The sequence below is a fragment of the Diadema antillarum genome, unplaced genomic scaffold, assembly GCF_040938485.1.
Source record: "Diadema antillarum isolate AM-2024a unplaced genomic scaffold, OU_Dant_1.0 scf00000001, whole genome shotgun sequence".
Taxonomy (NCBI): Eukaryota; Metazoa; Echinodermata; class Echinoidea; order Diadematoida; family Diadematidae; genus Diadema; species Diadema antillarum.
In genome coordinates this window covers 3428242-3450707 of record NW_027270890.1, presented here as the reverse complement: position 1 = coordinate 3450707, position 22466 = coordinate 3428242, and the positions used below count along the sequence as shown (strand labels likewise).

Sequence of the window (22466 nt, the reverse complement as noted above, 5' to 3'; positions counted from 1 at the left end):
AAAGCCGACGCCATAGCGACCGATCTTACTCATTTCATTTCCTTTACTTCCTTGGCCAAGGTCTTGAATTCCCTCGATGTCTTCGGTGGAAAAACATTGATTGTTGAAAACACAAAGTGCGGGGCCTTGGAGAGACTTCATGTTGTCACCAAACACCCTCTTAGTTCGATGACTGCGAGGGTCATACACGATGTGAATTTTAGTTGCACCAGCGTCATCTGCATTCTGAAGCAATTCCTTGAGCACCGTAGCCTCTCCGGAGTACGACTGAAGAATTCGCTTGATCCGGGATGTCAGTTTTTCATGCTGGCCAAATGCTACTCCTGGTAGATTTTGTGCATACTGCTCTAGAACTTGGTGGCGAACATCTTTGATGTTCAGCCTCTGTGCCAAAGTAAAGCTAATGTCCTGATGGCACTGGTAGATTTGTCCATCTTCATCACTTATCCAGTCAACATCGCTGTAACAAAGGTCTTTAGTTGAGCGCATAACATCTAGGACATCCGGGAGATAAGTAATGGAATTATCGCCATCTTTACGGGCTTTCTCAAGAAGACGCGCAATACCAATCACAACAGTCACTTCAGCAGCCTTTAATGGTCTACCGTCACCTCGAACATAGATCTCACGAAGAACATCCTCGTAGTCTGTAGCCTTGAACCTCTTCTTGATTTTTGCAGATTCAAGAAGATAGGTGTACTGGGTTAACCGCGGAGGGAGATGAAACAAGTACGGTTCAAGTAATAGGCTTTCTCTTGCCACTTTTGAGGGATGCACAAATCGTTCACCGATAAGAATCCATCTGTCATCCTTGAGTAAGGAAAGGAGTACGTTATGTGGGTTGTATCTACATTCGTCGTTCAAATACTTGTAGATATCGTAGCAACTTTTCTCAACACCACGGGACACAGTTCCTTTCTCGAAGTGATCACGGATGTTGTGCAACTGATTCATGACTTCTTTGAGAGTAGGTCGTCTCCTGTGCATATCAAGAAATTGGGACACTTCTTTTGGCATCGGCAAAACATCACACTCATCAAGGACTGGTGCAACACTGCTCACAAGGCTAATATGAGAGTTGGAGTAAATGCTGTCGGCAGCCATGTAGCGATCAAACCATTTCCATGGAAGGAAAGAAAATCTAGTGCTCCCATCTTGGATCACAGGAAAAATGGCTATTGTCTTCAATTGCTGTTTAAGAGATTTGTTATCTCTCCATTTCGTTCTGAACAGCATATCTGACAGATATGTCATCAAATCATGAGATCTTTGCAGTGCACTGTTGTCTTCTCTTGCACACAAACCAGCGACTGAGTTACATTGTGCAATGAACCTTTCTGCAGAAACGCTATCAGTTATCATTCCCAGGTCTTCAAGAGCAGCAAACGTATGATTTGACGCAAAATCGTCTCTTGGAAATACACCGTCTGCTTTGGAAAAGATCTTCGCTGCTTTACGATGTGGATGGACAAGATCTTTTGGTTTTTGAAGGTAGATATCTCCTGATACAGGGATGCATCTGACGTCTCTTAACTTCAAGCGTAGACTGTCTTTCCTGCAGTTCAGAGCGAAGAGAATTACAATATTCCTGTCTTCATCTGATACACATGGAAGTCGTGGTAGGAAAACCTCGTCAAAAAATCGCTCTTGACCAAATGTTTTTTCCTTTAACTCGCGTTCAAGATTTGCACGTATGAAAGCGCGCCGTGTTTTGTCGCTGACATCCACAACAGTAGATTCAGGGAGGCAAGTTTCCAAAATTGCGCTTACTGTATCTTTTATGGTTCCTTCGTCTTGAAATTCTTGACTCAAGAACATAACGTTCTGGAATTTCAGAGCTTTTCCATCTTTCCTGAAGAGGGCGGGTTGCGGTGATTTATTGATTCCGTGTACCAAAGTTTGGTAGAAGGCATCAAAAATTTCCGAGCAGTTTCCGTCCTTTGGCAGGTTATCAACGTCTGGCCACAGGTAATCATATGCTACTGACCCATACATGCCTGTGAAAAGTTGAAGAAAGTTCTCATCGGACAGCAAGTAGATGTAGGCTCTGCAGATAACCTCCCTGAGGAGAAGATCGTTCCACTGGGCATGTCTGTTCATACCTGCAGGTGTTCGTTTATGGAGATGCTGTCGGTTGTCAGTCACTGCGAAAGCCCCATTGATATGTACAGGCAGCATACTTTTCATGGACAATGGGAGGTAGCAGTATACCTCTCCCTGAAGTTTAAAATCATGTGATTCCAGGAAGGTCATTGCAACTTCTCCCCTGGGAGAGAGTCCCACATCAGATTCTTCTGCAGCCATTTTCCTTGTTGTTGCAGAGCCCTCGCACGTGACTTTGATCGATTTGAAGGTTTTCTTCAGCATCGCTGTCTCATTGTGAAAGAATTCTGCTCCTGAAGGGGTCATTTCCTGGGTAACTGATTCTGTGCAGAGTATGATGTCATCCTTGACAGTATTTTCCAAGAAGTCTTTCTCTATGCTGAAAAGCTTTGCAGCTTTCGAGGCGTCTGTGGACTCCGCAGGAAGATAATACATAGATACCTTCATCACTTTCTTTGTGAATATCAATAGACTTCCGGAAGATTTCCACATACTGAGCAAGAGTCCTTTAAGTCTCACTTCGTCGTAATTCTCTCTACTTATCTCACTTTTCAGCGCTGCTTCTTTAGATCGTAATGGAAGTCGGAAGAGTGACCCATCATAATGGAAAGGCTCTGACAAACGGCAACCAAATACCCCATTGAAGGGCATGAACTGATCTGGGAACCTTCGTAGGCGCAGAGAGCTCTGGAGATTGACTCTTACTCCGGGTTGAGATTTATCTCGTAGGACTCCCCCTAGGTGCGTCGTATGGGGATCGAAATACTGAATAAAGTGTCTGCTCACAAAGCAAGGTACGTCCGTCAAGTGGTACACTGAATTGAAACCAGTTCCAAATTTTCCAATTTTTTCAGCATTCTTTTCTTTTGTTCGTCCTCCGAGACGAAGAATGTTCGCGAAGTCTTCGTCTGTGAATGTCGCATCGTTGAAAACCCAGAGGGCAGGACCTTGGCACGCCTTCATCCCTGGGTCAAAGAGTTTTTCCATGGCATTACTGTTTGTTCTCATGTCAACCAGAAATCGAACTTCAGTGGCACCAGCGTCCTCAGCATTCTGTATCATTTCTTTGAAAATGGCTGTGTCCTCATATGTATTCTTCAGGATGTTCCATATCCGAAGAGTCAGAGGTTCTGTCTGACCTGCCTGGGTAAATTCATCTAGATCATCAGCATCCAAGAGCAAGCGACTGAGTGGAGGGACATGCAAAAATTTCGCAAGGTCCGCTGTTATCTGAGGATTAATGATACTGAATGTCGTGTCATCCTCAGATCGTTCTTCATGCACAAATGATTTTAGCCAAGGCCGATCAACAAATGCACTGTCTGTTACCGATATCAAATGGCAGCCTTCAGATTCTGTTGGTACTAATACACGGCTTTGCAGATCTTGTGGTATTTCCCCAATTGTGTGGAGTTGTTTGAGGATTTGGAGTACCAGACGAAGTTGGCGCGCATGGTAAGCAGTGTCATTCACCCTTGATTGCTCACAGGATTTCTTACTTCGTGCAAAATGTCAACCAATGTTTCCACATTAGCATTCACAGTTGATTTCGCTCCAAGATCACGAAACAGATCTGCAAATTGACGCATAGTATGAGGAATCTGTGTCATATATGGTGACATATCAAACGGAAGACCATCTATGCACATCTCTGTTGGGTCTGAAAATCCAGCACCATTCCATATTGGACATTGAACTGTTGTCAAGTACTTCAGTACATTTCCTCTTTGTACTTTCCATTCGTTCAAGAGGAAAGCATATATGCTTTTGACCATCGGTGCAAGTTCAATGGGATCTACATCACGTGACTCTTGAGTGAGGTGGACATACTTTTTCAACTGTTCTGTCACATTCTGCAAAGTTGGTTTCTTCGAATCCATCTGAAGATGCCTAAACAGTGGCATGAGGTTGCTGTCCTCTTTTGTGAGTGGAACCAGTGACCCGCACAATATGGAATTCTCTCTTGACAGGAGCATAGTCTCACTTGGAGTGGAGAGGAATGAATGAGGCAGTTGATACCACTGGAGCTGAGATGGATAGAATGAAGGCTGAACCTGCTCGTAAGGTATGCAGGGTTTGCTCTTGATGTAAGCTGCCAAAGTGCAAGAAATTCCTGATGAACAAGAATTTAAAAGCCTCATGTTATTGGCAAGGAACTTCAGAAAGGAGCGAGCGAGATCAACATTGTTTGACAGGGAAACAATATCAAGACACATGACTGCCTCGTCCACATTTACCTTGTCCTGTCCTCGCATGCCAAGTTCTCCCAGAGCTGAAAGGACTTCTGGTTCTGTGAAGGGTTCAGTTGGAAATAATCCTTGTTTTCCAAAGAGCCTGTGGAGAGTTTGATCCTGGATGTGAAGGAGTTCGGAAGGTGATTTCAGTGTTGAAGAGGAGTTGTCTGTGGGAACAAACTTCAGTTTTTGGAGCACGTGCTTGCTTGATTCACATTTATGTTTGATCTCATTCCAGTGACTCAAGAGCCAGAGTGTGACGCTTTGAACATCAGATTTGGTGTACAATATACCTTCGTGGAGTTCTCGCATTATGTGATTGATGACGTTGAACCTTGAAAGAGCGTCAATTTTCAATTTGTCCAGGAGAGGTTTCACATTGTGGTCCGCTGCGATAACAGCTCTTTGTAACTTTACTGGCTGAGGGAGGTCTTTCGTTTCATTTGCAGAAATGTCAATGTATCCGATAGATTCCCTTGCACTAACTATCGATGTACAAGAAGCGCCAGAACCACAAAGTAGCTTGAAGAGTGGAAGAGAAAGCAGTAGATCACGGGCCGAGGAATTGATTGTTGCATTGGCGATACATTTGTTGAAGAGGTCACGTTCGCTATCCTTGAGGCCTTGTAACTTGTTGATAAGAGAACTGCGGTCTATGTTCTGAGTTGCCGTAAGAATTCCGTCTGCAACTGGCTGCTGAATGTAACCTTGGGATATCACTGCAGGGTGCCGGATGACGTAATCTGTGAAGTTGAGAACTTCAATGCCAATCTTGACAAGGACGCCTTCGAGGTGTTCATCCAGAGCAACCTGCCCATTTCTTTTGACAATCAAAGCCGACTTTTTTGCAAGTGCTTTGAGTGTAACCTCGGCAGCGTTTGTGTCTGAAAGTGGAATTAGGGGCAGCCCTTCAAATTGGGACAGATTGTCCGGACTCTCTTTGTAAAACATATTCCAGACTGCTTCCAGCCACGGAGCAGGTGGTTGGTTGGCGATTCCTGGCTCTTTCTGCCATCTGCCAAATCTGCGTCTTAGAAGTGTAGCAACTGATTCTAAGCTCAAGACCTCAAGCTGAAACCCGCCCTGTGCCGCTGCAATCAGAAATAAAACACAAGGAAGAGGAACATTATGAACGAATCATGATGCGATTACACTCGAAGATGCAATGGACAGTCTCAAAACAATTCACTACATTGTGTTTCATAAAATTGTAATAAATCTGTTTTTAGAGCAGATTTAAAGTGATAATGCATCATCTTCATTTGATATCAAAGGATTACGATTTCCTATCAATGGTTTCTTTTCGATAAAGAAGACAATTGAAAATCAGCAGTCACTTTTATGCTACCATTACAGATATTCCAGAAGTGCATACATACACTCATGTTACTAATCCAGTTATTTTTTTCACTTAAAACAACTGAAAATAAACAGAAGAGTTAATAATTTCCTTACTGCAGTAATCAATGACGAAATGTGCGTAATTAGAAACCATTACAAATAGGTTTTGTTTTAGGATATTTTCGTTCCTTACGCTAAGGTGGATCTCTGTAATTTAAGAGCATCTTTTAACAAAACATGAAAGACAAGATTAGATTACACTCCTCTCGAGAACGTCAAGGAAACACACGGACGTTATCTTACTCCCTCCAATACTCTACGAAATATGTTATGAACTTAGATAATTTGTTTGTCAGCAGAGTATGGCTCCGACTACACGTGAAGTAAAGATGTTGTATAAATACAGCGAAAATGGATGTAAAATACGGCACTTACCCACTTTGGTAACAGAGTCTCGAAGTGCTTGAGATACTGCTGTTCGAATGAAAGACTGACTCTCACCAGGAATGAGGACGCGTGGAAATCGGGCGGTAGGAATGTACACCTTTCTATGAGAGTCTCCAAGTGAGATAAACCTGCCATCATCCGAAGCTTCAAATGGGATGAAACTGTCGTCATCGAGAGGAAGTAGTGGCAGCGTGGTCAACTCAGAGTACTCTCCATCTGACATGATGTATTCGAGAATCAAAAGTTTCTCCTGACTGTTGAGATCTTCGAGGACAGACTCATGTCTGCGAATGCACCTACGAAGAAGTGCCGGGGTTGTTGTGACGATGTCCCCTTTGAAGTATTTCCTGATGGATTGCATGCAGAACTTGGGGAGCGATGCGTAGGGCTGATCAGCGTACCGAAGGCACTTCAGTATAACCACTTCCATTTCGTCTTCCACTGACAAATCGTTAAAGACGACTTCTCCGATTTTCAACCATCCATTGTTCTCGCTGTGTATGACACGTTCTTCGAACAATTTTTCAAAGAAAGGCTCTAGGATAACATTCCATTTGTCATGTACGCATGACTCGTCAGGCCATGCACAGTAGATGCTCTCCACGCTGACGTCATCTGCATTTATTGAAGTTGTTATGGCTCTGACGTATACAGACGGAATAATTTCTTTTACAAGCAATTCATTCCATTTCGCGGAAACATCTGTTTGATCTGGACCAGGCCACTTGATCGCCCGGCGGTCACTCTGAATTCCGAAAAACCCATGCAAGTGAACGGGTAATCCAGTACGGCTTTCTTCGCCTGGAGGAAGTGGTAAGAAACAGAAGACCCTTCCAAAAGATCTGTCATGTTCATCTCTCATGATATTGACAGGAACGGCAATAGCCGTCCATGGCAACAGATTCTGCTTAACAGCCATATCGGAAAGTTCTGGACTCATAGCGGCACCTGCGATGTGGTGGCAAACAATCCAACGGGTAGTCTTTGATCCTCCTACGTTTTCAGAAGATATCTTGACATCATAGGACATTGTAAGGTCTTCTCGATTTGCCACAGTTCTCGAACAATACTCCATCAACTGTCGCGCGAACTGATCCTGCCCAGTCGGTTGTTCTTCATGACCTGTAACATTTGCCTTAACGCGAACAATGCGACGAGAATTCTGGTCAGTCGGTCGCTTCATAACTTCGACTTCTTTCAGTGACCGGAGGAAGAGCATCACGACATCCGCATCAACAAGGAAAGCGTCAAGGAGATCGTCCATCTTCTTTTCATCCGTATAAACCTTGTTAGAAAGTTCACTCTCTGTCTCTCGCAGCGGGAATCTGAACAACGTCCCGTCGAATTGTCCGTCACGGAACCCGTCTTTGACATCGTCGAAAATTTGTCGATACGGTCGGAACTGGTCCTCGCATGCACGAAAGGTGTTTTGGTCCTTTGAGTTTTGCAGGTCAAATCGGAATCCTGTCTGGGGGAGACCATGATTATTTCTGAAGTGTTTCGCCAATGGATCCAAGTAGGCTACCCTACGGTCACTCATGATGCTTGGGAGATCTGCGAAGAAAATAAAAGCTTCCATGTAACAATGTATCGTCAAAGGTCATCATATAACTTTGCGTCATTTTCCTTATTCTATATTATTTGTTTTCATACAAATTAGGTCTTTATCCCCCTGATTTTGATGAATTTACCCATTATTTAAAATTGTTTTGTGACAGGTAAGTACACAAAAGAAATCAGCAGCAGGTAAACATATACACGTATCATACACGTATCATACCCCGACGTAAATCCGTATCGTGGAGTGTGGAGGTGATCAACGATAGTTATCACATACTCGCACGAGGGCAAGCCAGTGATACGCACCACCAGCGTAAATCCAGACAGAAGAGTTGGGCGGGGGGGGGGGGGGGGGAGGGGATGATCGGCAATAGTCATCACATAATAGCAAGAATACAAGGTCATAATACGCACACGCGTGAGATGTGTACATACAAAAAGAAATGAAATGAAATGGTTACAAGGTTATTTATTTCTGTATTGAATTATGTAGTAGATAGTTTTGTAGTTTCCTGGGATTTGTTTTTGTGCAAAATATTCGATGTTTCTTTCCATCAAAAAGCAAGAAACATTTTAACCCACAGGGAAGTATGCGGGGAGAGAGTGTGGAGGAAGAATTTTCCGGGGGTGGTGAGAAGGGGTTGGGTTTAATAAATAATACACTTCTTTGTTATGTTTAACGGCATGAATTTTCTTTCTTTATTAAAGATTTGTTGTCTAACCTGTTGGTTCTCATTTTCCTGACAACATCTTATGCGAAACACAACATCTAGTAAACAGAATGGTGGGCATAATGTAAACTTTGAATAATGAGACACTGAACGTTGGACAAATTATGCTCGTCTTCTCTTGCGATTCAACGGAAATGTACCTGTGATATGGTAGACTGAGTTAAAACCGATGCCAAATCGGCCAACCTTGAGTGGGTTGTCCTCTTTGTTGCTGCGTGCTGGCTCCTGTATTCCCTTCCAGTCCTTTGGCTTGAATTTGGCATCGTTATATGCGTAGAGGGCGGGACCCTGGTACGGTGCCAGGGAGTCACTGTAGAGTGTTTGCGTGCCATACTGTCTGACGTCATAAAGAAATTTAACCTTCGTGGCTCCAGCGTCTTCCGCATTTTGCAGAATTTCCTTATGCAAACAAACAAAACGGAAACGTACAAAATCCAATTGTATCGATGTTGAATTAATGTAATCAAATAAAAGATATTTTCATCAAAACTGTAGTTTCTAGTCTCAACACAATCCATCGCCTTAAAACTTATTTCCCTTCCAGTTTTAAATTGACATGGTGAACGAGGTGCCGTACAATCACTTATAGGATTAGTAACAACTCCTTTGAAAGATCCCAACCTAAATACTGCATTAATAAAGCGCACTCATCGATAGGCTACGTTTCATTTGTCTCACAATTTTTTCTTCGTTTAGGTTTTATGTTGAACGAAAAGGTTTCATGTTAACAATAAACATTATGCTCTAACGTAATCAGTAAGCTTTTTAGTTTCAACCCTGCCATTTCAGACGGCTTTGCCGAAACTGATTCTCCAGCATTTGTTTTCATGATTATGAAGAGCAACATCGGAGTTATAATCATCTTTCACAAGGCTAAAATACCTGGAAGGATTTGAACTTTTGACATCATGATAGAATGGAAATAGGTTATAACCGGTTATGTGGATTCTAATATACAGTGACTTTACATATAAGAATTCAGCATTAACATCTTTGTTTTGTTTTTATATTGTGTTATTTTCAATTTTTTCACATGCAGTGGCGGATCCAGGGTTGTGGGGCGAACTGGACGCGCGTCCTCTTCAATTTTATAAATACAGTGAGTTATAAAGTTTTTGAAAATTATATCAAAAGTAGGCATGAAATCCCATGATGACCAACATTAACATAAAAAAAAAATACCTAAGGTGGCAGGGGGAATACTCCCCCCCCCCCCCACACACACACACCTCCCTCACCCCTATCCCGCTCCCTAGCTTTGCCCCCTCCCTTTTACGGAATTCCTGATTCGCCCCTGACATGCCATTTGATTATTTAGAAATATTGTATATACAAAGATCATACAATGACTTACCTTCAAGATCTGACCGTCGCTGTAATCACGAAGAATTTTCTTCAGATACGTAACGAGAGGAGGGACTGTGATACCAAACTCGTCTGAATAGATAAGATTAGCAATGGGGAAAAAAAAAACTCATTCAGACGTCAGCACTTTCAAGCCTCATCCTGCTCATTATACACGTTTTTTTGGAAAATCATTTTGCCGAGACAGACATTCATTTATCACTTTTATCTCTTGCCATCGTTTCCATCCAAAGTATTCATTAAATGTTCCATTACGGAAGGCTTGCATTCATGCATCCCAGCTGTTACAGTTGTTTGAAGCTTGACCTTTTCATTGTATGTTTCAGAGAAGCATACACTACAGTAGTTGAATACAGTTCCCCGACAACAACAGCTTCACACAAAAAAAGATAATTGTTTGATAAGAACGTGTTCATGTGATATTTAATTTGTATAGGAAGAGGCAATTAAACGGAAATGAATTGCATTTAGATAATCTTGTATCAATTATTCACAACTACCACTAGTTGTAAGCTGGTAGAATTGAGTGCACAGAGTGTATTGTTGTCATGTCTTTATTCTAACTATAATCTAAGCGCAATGTTCTTCTTGAATTTCGTTAGTGAAAATTGACAAACTACAAGAGAAGGAAAATAACAAGCTAACATTATAAATGCATCTTTTATCAGCATTCACAGGGAGGTTACCTTGGTAACTAGTCACGAATAACATAAAAATCGACATTATGCAAAAAGTGCACACGTTTGTTGGTTTAAACGCTATACCTTACCCCTCAATTGAGTGGATCATACTTTGAAATAGATCTTTGTCAGAACTGCGTTTGTTTACACGATAATTTACTTAATAATGAAGCAAAACACTCGTAATGAGAGTTTACTCACGGTCTGAGTCATCAAGCTCCTGGTCCTGAATAAGTAGGTGGAGGAAAAAGAAAAAGAAAAGGAAGTCATATTATGAAGGAGGTGTTAGTAGAGTCCTAAAGAGGCTTGTAACGTTTTCTTACGTGATATTCCAATTTGATAATTTCGAAATGTTCACTTTTATCCGTCTTGTGTGAGGATTTCTTATCATACTATTGTACTGGATTCCTCTGTTTTAATTAAAAGAAATCAAAACCCAAGGAAAAATGTGAATTGAGTGAAAGCAGCAACATCAATAGAGCACATCAGTGAAAGTTTGAGGAAAATTAGACAATCGATTCAAAAGTTGTGATTTTTTTTAAAGTTTTGGTATTGGATCCGCTGGATGAGGGGACTACTAGAGTTCATGACGTCATGTGTGGACAACAATACAAAGAGAGTATAGAGGGAATTCCACAAAAAGTCATTTTCATGAAAGTTACACATTTTATCAAATTAGTGCTGACTTATGTGTATAGGTTAGTATTCATTTCCCCTGCTTTGTATACAAGCGCTTAGTCAAGTGCTCTTTCATTATGTTTTAGAAAAATTAAAGCAAGTTGAATTTTCATATATGTTTTCTTTATAAGTGTTGTCCACACATCCTATGCCCTAAACTCAAGTAGTCTCCTCATCCAGCGATTCCAACACCAAAATTTTAAAAACTCACAACTTTTGCATCGATTGTCCAATTTTCCTCAATCTTTCATTGATGCATGTGATCTGCTAATGTTGCAGCTTTCAGTCATTCCGATTTCTCTTTGGGTTTTGGTTTCTTTTACCCAGGCTAAATGTCTAGCTTATCCTATGAGTACATTCGTTGAAGCCGTAGCATGCGATATCTACGAAGTGTACGATGATGTGACCAAACATTTCGTTGAAATACCAGTAATTTAAAAAAAAGAACGACAGCAGTGCTGCTAAATTACTGTTCAACAAGTATAAACTCTAATTTAGTAGGGCATCACTTATTACAGAATTCATGTACTAAAAATCCTGTAAGCTCTGTCAGAGTGTTGGGAGGATGTAGCTAGCCATGCATTTTGAAAATACTTAATCACAATGTCATAATGAACACAAATATGATACATAATCTCCGACGAATCTGAATATACCTATAGCTTGATAGTACGAAAAATGCAATTTGCACTATTCTAATAGGTTTCTGTAATGGATTATAATTGGAACTCCTTTATCTGTCCCCCATTTCAGACTACAGCGTTATCAAATGGATATACGACGTAGATTTATGTGTCTGAAAGCCCGTGTAATATACGTCGTATGCATTTGAACATGCAGTACGTCGTATGTGCCCAAATGCTCTTCTGTTATACGTGTCATGTGTAAAACGGGGTTTTGACCAGGGAGGTGATCTCACCTCCCTGGTGAGTCCCTTTTCGCGACTCAGGAAAAGAAAAACCGAAATTGTCAGAGCATGGATTTATCCAAAACCATGAAAACGTTCATATTTTGAGAGAACCTATTCATGTTCCTTATTTTCGAATAAGCAAAACTCTATTTAGTACGCAGAAGAAGGCAAGATTTTCAAACAAATTCTAAAGCTCCTTATCTTGGGGGGGGGGGGGATACTCTCCCTCCCGCACCCCCCACCGTACGGTCGCTTCTCTCCATAGGGCGACTTTGATGCTCTGTACATCTCATATCAGGGAGGTTAGAGGTATCTCTTCCCACCTCCCTGGCCATACCTAAACTTGCTTTCTGAAGCTCCGCTTCAACCATGTTAACAGAGCCTTCTTACCGCTACAACGTCCGGGTAGCGTCCGGGTAATTTTTTTTTTTATTATATTTTTTATCCTGCCTGTTAAAACGGTCCCCGCATAATATTGCTCGGACGTTGCCGCGGTAGCTTTTGCTTTTGCTTTTATATTTTGCAATCTTCTGCCTTGTTTTTTGTTTGTTTGTTTGTTTGTTCGTTCGTTTGTTTTTTGTTCAAAGCGAGGAATTTTATCCTCCGGACGTCGTCGCGACGTTCCTGCGGTAGGATCTGTTAAGAAAGGGCTTGACGTTGGCATCTCTGCAAATGAATCCAACGCAATATAAAAAAAACATAATGAGCAAGTTACAGAAAGTTAGACCTTCTCACTAATTGCGCAAGAGAGAGACATAGCCATGAGCTTCTGCCTATGGTATATCGGGTCGTTGCGTTTGAATGATCCTATTTCAATACGTCGTATATATCCATTTATAAAATGGGTTCAAGAATGTAGCCAATAGGAAGCGCTGAAATGAGACACACCTCCTTCCTTTACTTCAGTACAACTGCACTGCCTGTAATCCTATGGTAGATTGCCGATCGTCTGTGCGCGCGGCGGCTCCTTTGATGAATTGCATGCATACGCGTACGCGCTGTCAATCCTGTAAACAACTTCTAGTTCGGGCTGCCGGCCGGCCGGCCTGTCTTCCCTTGTACATAACATATGTGGCGTACGTACGTATACTGTACTATACGTACGTACACTTTGTACAGTACAGTAGACCAAGCGTTATGGGACCGGACGCGTACATGAAGTCACTTTGAAGAGCAAATCCAACGATTTAGCAGGTTAATTCTCACGCCGTTTTCAGAGTATGTTGTCTAGTAGGCCTATATGAGGAGTCTATATCAAGTCTTTAAGGTAAAGGGTGCATATTCTATGTAAAATAAGTAAGTTTTCATGCGGGTGTCCGGAAACCCAACCCCCTTTATACTTATACTGTATGTGCGGGACTTCCGCGAGTGCGACGTGCGTAAAAGTTTGGGACGAACATCTTCGGACGTCTTGACCCACAAAGGTACGTGAAAAACGCTGAAAAATGATGTTAGTTTTCGAATTTTCGACCCATTTTATAAAACAAATGATGCACAGGATTATTTCGTGGCGTTAGTGTAGGCGTAGCTCACTCTCGGGTATTTACAATGTAGTGCATGTTTCACAATTGTAAATACCCTCGAGTGCACTACCCCTACACTAACGCACTCTATCCTGTGCATCATTTGTATATTATCGGATATATCTCAGTGTGTCTTAGCGCACTTTCGAGAAGTCTGCACTGATCCAGATCTGTTTACAGAGGCACATTCATACCGACCTGGTAAAAATAAAAGTTTGAAACAACGTTACAATGGTTGTTGCCTCAAAGACACATTACTCTTGTGATCTATCACGTGAAACAATTAAGTATACAAACCTCTCACGCATGTGCATCGCCGAAATTGTGGAATGAGTTTACCTTCAAACTCATCACTCGAATCAACGAATCGATCTTTTCAATGAAATATTTACAGTTTATGGTAAAAGAATACATCAGGGCCTTTTGCATTATACAAGTGACGATAATGTGTATTAGTTTGTGCATTGTCAAAATCTGTAGTTATTATTATTACCATTATTTTCATTGTCATTACATTGGTTTTTTTTTCCTGTCAGGATTTCGTAAGGTACGAAGTCTCTGTCACGTGGTGTAGGTGCAGCATGCATGCTCAATGATCAGCGTTACCAACATCCAGAAATTGCCTGAGACCTATGCACACTTGGTTAGCCGTAATGAATGCATGAAAACATCAATGGAGTATATATAATATAATTTTTCTTTTTTTTGTCAGGCAAAGGGAAGTGTATCTCCAGAGTCATTGCCGAATCTGTGCCACTCCATTGGTTGGGGAGATGGCTGTGTATAAATCATGAGATGTGGTCAAAACCTCAGGCTTACTGAGAGTTAAATGATAGATCGAAGACCCTTCATATAGGCCTATATTGCATCCCTTTACATCATTTGCACCAAAACCTGTCAACAAAATGGAGGCTGCAGAGTGTACACGAAAAAACAAAAATGCATTAAAGGGATTGTATAGTTTTGGTTGAGACCTAATTTCAGGTTTCTAACATTTTCTTCTTTTTTTTTGGTGAGATACTAGTAATGAGAAACCTCTTATGAAATATGAAAGAGTATAATTCCATGAGGAATTCAATGTCGATTTGATGACCAGAATCACGTTGCATAATCGAGGATACAGTGAACTTATTTCTGGCCTCGTAAAAATCAAACCACAAGCAAAAACAAAGTGTAGACTATTATCATAACTCATTTATTACTTACGTATAGCTTGTTTTTATCTTTATGGCGGCACCCATGGTTACAGCTCGTTATTCCGAAGGTTCGTTAATCCGAAACACACAAATTCCCTATACCTAGAGTTTCGTTAATCCGAAAATGAAAAAGGGTTCGTTAATCCGAACATTTGTTGCGTTATTCCGAAGGTTCGTTATTCCGAAGGTTCGTTATTCCGAAGGTTCGTTAATCCAAAAATGAAATAGGGCTCGTTATTCCGAAGGCTCGTTTATCCGAAAATGAAAAAGGGTTCGTTATTCCGTAGGTTTGTTAATCCGAAAATGAAGGGTTCGCTATTCCGAAGGTTCATGAGGCCGAAATGATATAGGGTTTGTAACAAATCTTCGGAATAACGGGCTTTGTTTCATTTTCGGATTAATGAACCTTCGGAATATTAAACAAACCTCATCACATTTTCGGATTAACAAACCTTTGGAATAACGAATCTTCGGAATAACGAACCTTCGGAATAACGAACCTTCGGACTAAAGAACCTTCGGAATAACGAACCTTCGGAATAACGAGCTGTAACCGTATAACACAATGGCGAAACACGCACGGCATTGTGAATACTACTATGCGTTACAAAAACATTTCCCACTTTTGATCCTTTATAATTCAAAAACTATACACGTATATCAGATAACACTAACATTGAAATGAGCGATAGCTGAATAGTGTACAATTTTGTTGGAGGTAATTTGAAAATGAAAGCATGATAGAATTCAGTTTTGTTAAATTCATCATTCTTATTTTTCAGTTAGGTTTCAGATTTTGCTCTATTTTCAGCCCTCGAAACTTCAACTTCAACTTTGCACAGGAGGTTATTGGTGTGTATAGGAGTATGTTAATTGTTGATAACCAGACAATGGTCCTGGACAATGGCCAGGATTGGAATGCTCAATGACATATTTATGACGAATTCCACTATCACAGCTAGTCTTTATCAATAGTGAAATGCGGTGTATGCAAGCACAAGGAAACATGTGCTCACTTTTTGCATGTACATGCAGTTCACCCTGTGTCATGAATTCAGACTAGCAGTGCTCAGGGCAATCCACATGAATATTATTAATCAAGCATTCGTGTGCCTTGCAGCAGAGCTCTGAATAGGTGGTAGCCATGTCCATTGTTCAGGGTCATTGTAAGCATTCACTCACATACACATCATTGGTTCCTGTGTGAAGTTCAATTTTCGTACAGAGGGTTAAAATGTGCTCAAAATCTGGAACTTAACATTGAAATAAATCATTGATTTCATGAAACTAATAAACGCTTTCATTTCAAATCACCTCCAACTAAATTGTACACTATTCAGCTATTACTCTTATCAATGACAGTTTTATCTGATATAAACTAGTTTTTGAACTATTAAGAATCAAAAGTGGGAAATGTTTTTGTAACACCTAGTAGTACCAGAGAGTGAGTTGCATCTCCACTAGATAATGTCACGAACTTAAAGGACAAGTTCACCTTCATATACATGTGGATTGAGTGAAGGCAACAATGTTAGTAGAACACATCAGTGAAAGTTTGGGGAATATCCGACAATCCGTCGGATAAAAGTTATGAATTTTTAAAACATCTGTACAATCACTGCTGGAGGAGAAGACTACTGCAGTGTATGATGTCACATGCGTACAACGATATAAGGAAAATAAAAAGAGAATTTCACAAAACTTGACTTTTTGAATAAAGTGCACATTTCCTTGACTTGTTACTGACTAATGTTAGGGGTAATATTATTCCCCTTGACTTCTGAAAGAGAGAAGTCGAGTGTTCTTTTGTTATGTGAGAAAAGTGAGAATATCTTGAATTTTCTTTATACTTTCTTTATATAGTTGTACTCATATGACGTCACAAGCTATAGTAGTCTTCTCATCCAGTCGTGACTCAGCAGAAACTTCAAAAATTCATGACTTTTGAACGGATTGTCCGATTTTCCTCAAACTCTCAATGATGTGTTCTACTAATATTGCTGCAGTTACTCAACCCACATGTCTATGAAGGTGAACTTGTCCTTTAACGTATTCACGACATTGAGCGTGTTTCTACTGAGCGACGAAAATTCGAGGTGATGCCAGCCGATGTGTGGTGATACCGGCCGATGCCGGCCGATACCAGCCGATGCGTGGTGACACCTCGAATTTTTCCTCAGTAGAAACAGATCTGGTAGTGGCCGATGCCGGCTGATGCGAGGTGCTCCGTCGTCCATCTATTGAGGTGGTCGATGCGTGGTGACGCGAAGGACGATTCTCAGTAGAAACACACCGGGTAGCGAAATTCGTGGTGTATCGGACGTCTAGAATTTCTCCCCGCGCTTTTCAATCGGTTCATCGCACACATGTGTACAAAATACGTGTGTACACACAGCGATCGACCGTGTTCGCATCATGCTTTGTTGGTACCAACTCGCTTGTGTATGTGTTATAGGCCATACGTTACGTTACATGTGAATTGTGGCATTCATCGCCTATTGTTCGCGTGATTAACAGCCTAACTTATTGCATTACTAAGCCCTCATCACTTACTTGATTTTACACCGCGTTATTTCATTTTATATTGTCTCGAATCGCGAGAGTACCACATTAGTATGTCGCAGTCTTGAGAAAATCTCAACTGGACCCTCGATCTCCAAAGATTTCTCATCAGTCAGTGGCAGGATACCAGTATGTTAGTTCGGGGTATCGTTGGATGGGAAGACGAAGAGAAATGGCTAATCAAAAAATAGCCGACGCAGTTGTAGCAAAGCAGGCAGTGCGCGCGTGACCCAAATCTGTGACTTAAAAATACCTGACTTCCGGAATCGCCGCATTTGCACGTCACCTTTGCATCACCTCGTATTTCATCGCTCAGTAGAAACAGCTCGAGTGGTCATAAAATACGAGGTGCTGCGTTGGACAAAATTCGTGACGATGCCAGGGATGTGAGGTGCTCTCAGTAGAAACACGCTCTGACATACAGTATGATTCGTTCATCTGCCTGCTTACTTCTCCTGCCATTCCTTCCGGACTGAAACTCCAAATTCCCCGTCGCCCAAAATAGATTATTGGGGCTGATTTCCCCTAGCGAAGGAGATCCACAGCGCATGCGCGACATCTCGCCGCCAGCATGTTGGCCATGCAATGTCATGCGAGTTCTGTTCATCATAATGTATGTTCTGCATCGAATGCCGGACAAAAATCACGTTACCTCCATGTTCATAATACCGAATACCGCAACTGATTAAAGGGACTGTACAGTACTGGTTGAGGTAGGGATTCATGTTTTGAACATTCCTACGTGAGATAATGAAAAGCCTCTCATGAAATATGAATGAGCATGTAATTTTAAGAAGGATTCAACATTTATTTGATGAAAAATGGCTTTCGAACAAATGGCGAAGATATCCAAAAAAAAAATTAAATTTGCTAATAATAAAAGGCGACATGCCATAACTTTATTAGGATATCTTTGTTTCACCTTGTTTTTGGATGTCTCAGCCATTTCAAAACCGATTTTCATCTAATAAACTTTTGATACCCCTTAGAACTGCATGCTCTTTGACATATCAGAGTAGTTTCTGAATATCTCGCAAAACGTTAAAAGCTTAATCTTCACCTCGACCAGAACTGTACACACCCTTTAAAGTCTGGTTAGCTAAGGCATGAAATACCATTAGCACATAAAGCAAAAACGCAGCCGTAGTGCTTCAAAATAGCTCTAAAAAATGTGAGTTCTGATAGAAACAACCAGTGTAAAATAGTTAATCAATATAAGCAATGTTAAAGGTCCAGTTTACTTTGATAGCAGTGACTAAAAAATGTTCAAGATATCACATTTGATGCATATGTGTAGGTCTGTGGCATCACAAAACATCCTACCATGTCATTTTTCGCAATAAAGCGTAAAATGTAAAAAGATATCAGTACTTTTCAATAACATTACAATAAAAAAATAACTGTAGACGGTTAAGTCTGGAAACATTTGTTACATCTGTTAACATTTGTGTATCTAACAATACTTAGCATCGATTAAACAGATTCAGATTTTTGCAGTTGTTGTTTTATCTCTTACTCACATTTTGGAACTATTTCAAAACACTAATGCTTGTTGTTGGTGTTTTTTTTTCATGTGCAAATGATATGCAAAATGCCGAAATGTCTACATGGTTTAGTTAAAAAATAGTGATATCTCCTTGTATTCTAGGCTTTACTAATCTTTTATTTTTGATGGGAGGATGTTTTGTGGTAAATCTGAGCTACACATAGGCCGTATGCGACAAATACGATGACTCGAACTTTTTTTTTTCTACAAGCATTGCTCTCAAAATAATGGTAATCATGCAGTACCTTTGACTTGCTCACCTCGAGGCTCCCTAGAATAAACCTGAAGTCAAACTCAAAGTTACCATATTGCTGTATCTTATTTCTAATTCTGGGCCACTTATTAATCAGTTAAGAATGACATATTACTCTAACTTAACACCTGTTTGACAGTATATCATATACAGGGTAGGGACATAATAATGGCAATGTGATACGGGGGGGGGGGGTAAGTCTGAAAGGGAAAGGTTTGCCAGTGTATGAGAACTATTGCATTTCGAACACTTATCAATAGTTGTTATAGTTATTACAGTCAAATCGTGAAACTTGTTCTGTGTGTTACTTATGGAATATTTAATTTTCATGTCATTTCAATATGTAACAGCATTACACCGTAGAGACTTTGAAATGTTCTGATTTTCCTCATAGATGTAGGCTACCTAGCCGTAAGATTAGTAAGATTGCACATTAAAGGGATCGCCTAGTTTTAGTTGAGACCTAATTTCAGGTTTCTAACATTTTTTGGTGAGATAATGAGAAACCACTTATGAGATATGAAAGAGCATGTAATTCCGTGAGGATTCAACGTTTATTTCATGAAAATGGTTTTGAAATGTCTGAGATATCCAAAATCGACTAATTCTAATAAAGTGTGTGACCCACATTTTATTACGATTGCTTTGTTTTACTCTGTTTTTGGATGTTTCAGTCATTCCAAACCTGATTTTCATCAAATAAAATTTGAATTCCTCTTTAAATGGTACGCTCTGTACTATCTCATAAGTGTTGTCTTGGTATCTCGCAAAAAGTTAAAAGCCCAATTCTCATCTCCACCAATACTGTACCATTCCTTTAAGTTTGGGTTTAAAGTCAGACATTGGATTCATGCTGTGTTGAGACTGAGGAAGGAGCAACGATCAAAGCAAGAGACCAAACAATTCGTAAGGTGTCTTTTGAAGGACAGCGAGGCGCATGAGCTATTTAATAGGTGTTCTCCCCAGGGTACTTCCCCTGTTGAACAGGGCTTTTCAGTATTCAGATTTTCCTTTTCGATCTACCTGCGTTAAAACCATTCATGTGTGTTTTATATCACAATGAGTGTCTAGATCGTGATCGACGGTTCTTTCACAGTATAATGCTTTATACGAGCTAACGGATGCACAACAAATTTGAAAATTGTCAAGAAAAGTGCTTTACGAATATTTAGTATTCACGAGTATTATACTGTGGAAGAAAGCCACACCGCCGTGTTTATCTACAGATGAACGCCACACGGTGGGGCTGAATTCACGAGTATAAACAGGCGAGCCGCCGTAGTATTTGTACGGATACGCAGTGGTGGGGCCTATTTCACGAGTATGCCTATTTAAGTGGTAATTACATTCTTAATGATAATGTCTATTTTAATACTTGCATCGATTATTTCCGTCAAAGTACTTTGAAAACTGTGGAAACTTACCGACATGACTGGATCGAGGCTTTAACAAAACGTTTCAAATCAGGTGAGGCGGATCTACAGTAGAGGAGGAACACTGATCAGATTTCTCAATAAGAGTTCTATTGAGCACTGGTTCGGTGTGTCTGCATGTTTGTCTGCATGTTTGTTTTTAACGTTGCACACTGAGACGTCTCCTTCTCCATTTTGTCTTTTTTCTCGTTCCGGTGATCTTCTCGTATCAGTCGTACTTACGAGGGATCTCTACGCTAATGAAATGCCTCAGATGCAGTTTGACGGGAAGCGAAACATACGGGTAAACATACTCGGCGATGTGGGCTAAAGGCTGCAGAGAAAAGATGCCCCAGATCGCCAAAACGTGACGGAAAATGGAAGATTGTTCATCTTGATGTTCGATCACACGTCTTGTCGCTTCTCTCACCACACATTTTGGAGCCCATGCGTCGACACTTGCCAGTCGACGATTAACAATACATCACACCCACGCGGCATCCAAGCAGGAAATGAAGTCGGCGCTCACTGCTCAGCACGAGTCCACTGCCTGGGCTGGGTCTCATTTTATAAATTATGTAAAATGATATTATGATATAGCGTATAAGCAATGAATGCTCGTATGTACTTCCCTGAACAGCAGCCAATCAGGAGACGGGACTTTGGTCACCCTATATACACATAATTCGGTATCATTTAATTATATTATAGTCTTTGTGTACAGGCCTAGTTGTGTTTTGCTTGTGAACCTATCGGCTGTGTATAAAGGTCACACAAAGAAAATCTACTCGTTATGTTTTTAGACCAGGAGCTGGCTGCTGGTCAATTTACCCCATCAAGCCCAAAAGGTTTGACCCCTCAAAGTTACTGGGGCCACCCCCCTCATTACAAAACTGGGCGTCAGCCTGATACCTGAGGGAGGGGTGTCGTCCCCCCAGGGCCCCCCCCCCCAAAAAAAAAACAACAACAAACAACAACAACAAACAAACAAACAAACAAACAAAAAACACGCCCCCCGGCGGGTGTAATTTACCCCATGGAGCCCATGGACCAAACCTGGTCTAAAAGAATGGCCTAGGGGTGTACATAATAAAAATATAAAAACTGACAAAATATCTGGTCGGGAAAGGGGTTGCCAGACCGTCCCCCCCCCCCCCCCTCCGGGGCCCCCCTGGCGGTTGTAATTTACCCCATGCAGCCCATGCATCAAACTTGGTCCAATGAAAGTACTATGGGTGTACATAATGAAAATATAAAAGCTGACACAATATCTGGTCGGGAAAGGGGTTGCCAGACTTCCCCATCGGGCCCCCCTGAGACCCCCTACACACATAAACACCCCTTATGGGTTGAGATTTCTCAGTGTAGCGTGCAGAGAGGTAGAAGTCTACATGTACATAATAACGTTAGAAAAGCTGACATTACATCTGGGCAGGAAAGGGGTTAAACTGCCCCTGGGACAACCACTCCCCCTATACCCCCCCCCCCCCAAAAAAAAAACAAAAAAAAAAACAGACACACACACATTTACACACAAAGCAATACGCACCCACATGTGTATTGTAATGTACCAAGTCATTCCGAAGGAAGAGGTACGTGGCATGGTGATACATATCTTTTAAAGGAGACCTCCGGATGATTTTCAGATTTTTACGTTTGAACAACTATAAAATTAGTTATACTGAGGACAGAGTTTCAGAATTTCTGATAATTGGGATGAAGAATAAGAATATTTTCAAAATTTATAACAAATCGAAATGAACAAGGATGATGACATGGCAGAGTCACTATAAGAATGCATGAGTTGGGGCTCAAGGAAGCAGAACAAAAGAAGAAGGCATGCATAGATTGTACACAGGTGAACTCGGAAGCAAGCGGTATTGTTATGGAATTACACTGCTACATTTCTGAAATATGTGAACCTC

General features: G+C 40.9%; 1 protein-coding gene across 1 annotated transcript; it reads right to left on the bottom strand.

Moving 5' to 3' along the window:
- Positions 1-3571: 3571 nt before the first annotated feature.
- On the bottom strand, positions 3572-20932 carry LOC139728002 (sacsin-like). Its single transcript, XM_071639002.1, has 6 exons — positions 20554-20932; positions 10663-10687; positions 9771-9853; positions 8557-8815; positions 6114-7679; positions 3572-5428 (listed from the first exon to the last, which is right to left on the bottom strand). Exons 1-6 carry the CDS (start codon positions 20557-20559, stop codon positions 3573-3575), a joined length of 3795 nt encoding a protein of 1264 aa, XP_071495103.1. The 5' UTR covers positions 20560-20932; the 3' UTR covers position 3572.
- Between the last annotated feature and the right edge of the window lie 1534 nt (positions 20933-22466).

Excerpts from the sequence above, each read along its gene's own strand:
- LOC139728002 (XM_071639002.1), bottom strand. Across the intron at positions 9,854-10,662 it reads GGAGCTTGATGACTCAGACC|ACGAGTTTGGTATCACAGTC; the intron begins GTGAGTAAACTC and ends TTATCTATTCAG. Across the intron at positions 7,680-8,556 it reads CTCAGTCTACCATATCACAG|ATCTCCCAAGCATCATGAGT; the intron begins GTACATTTCCGT and ends TTTTCTTCGCAG.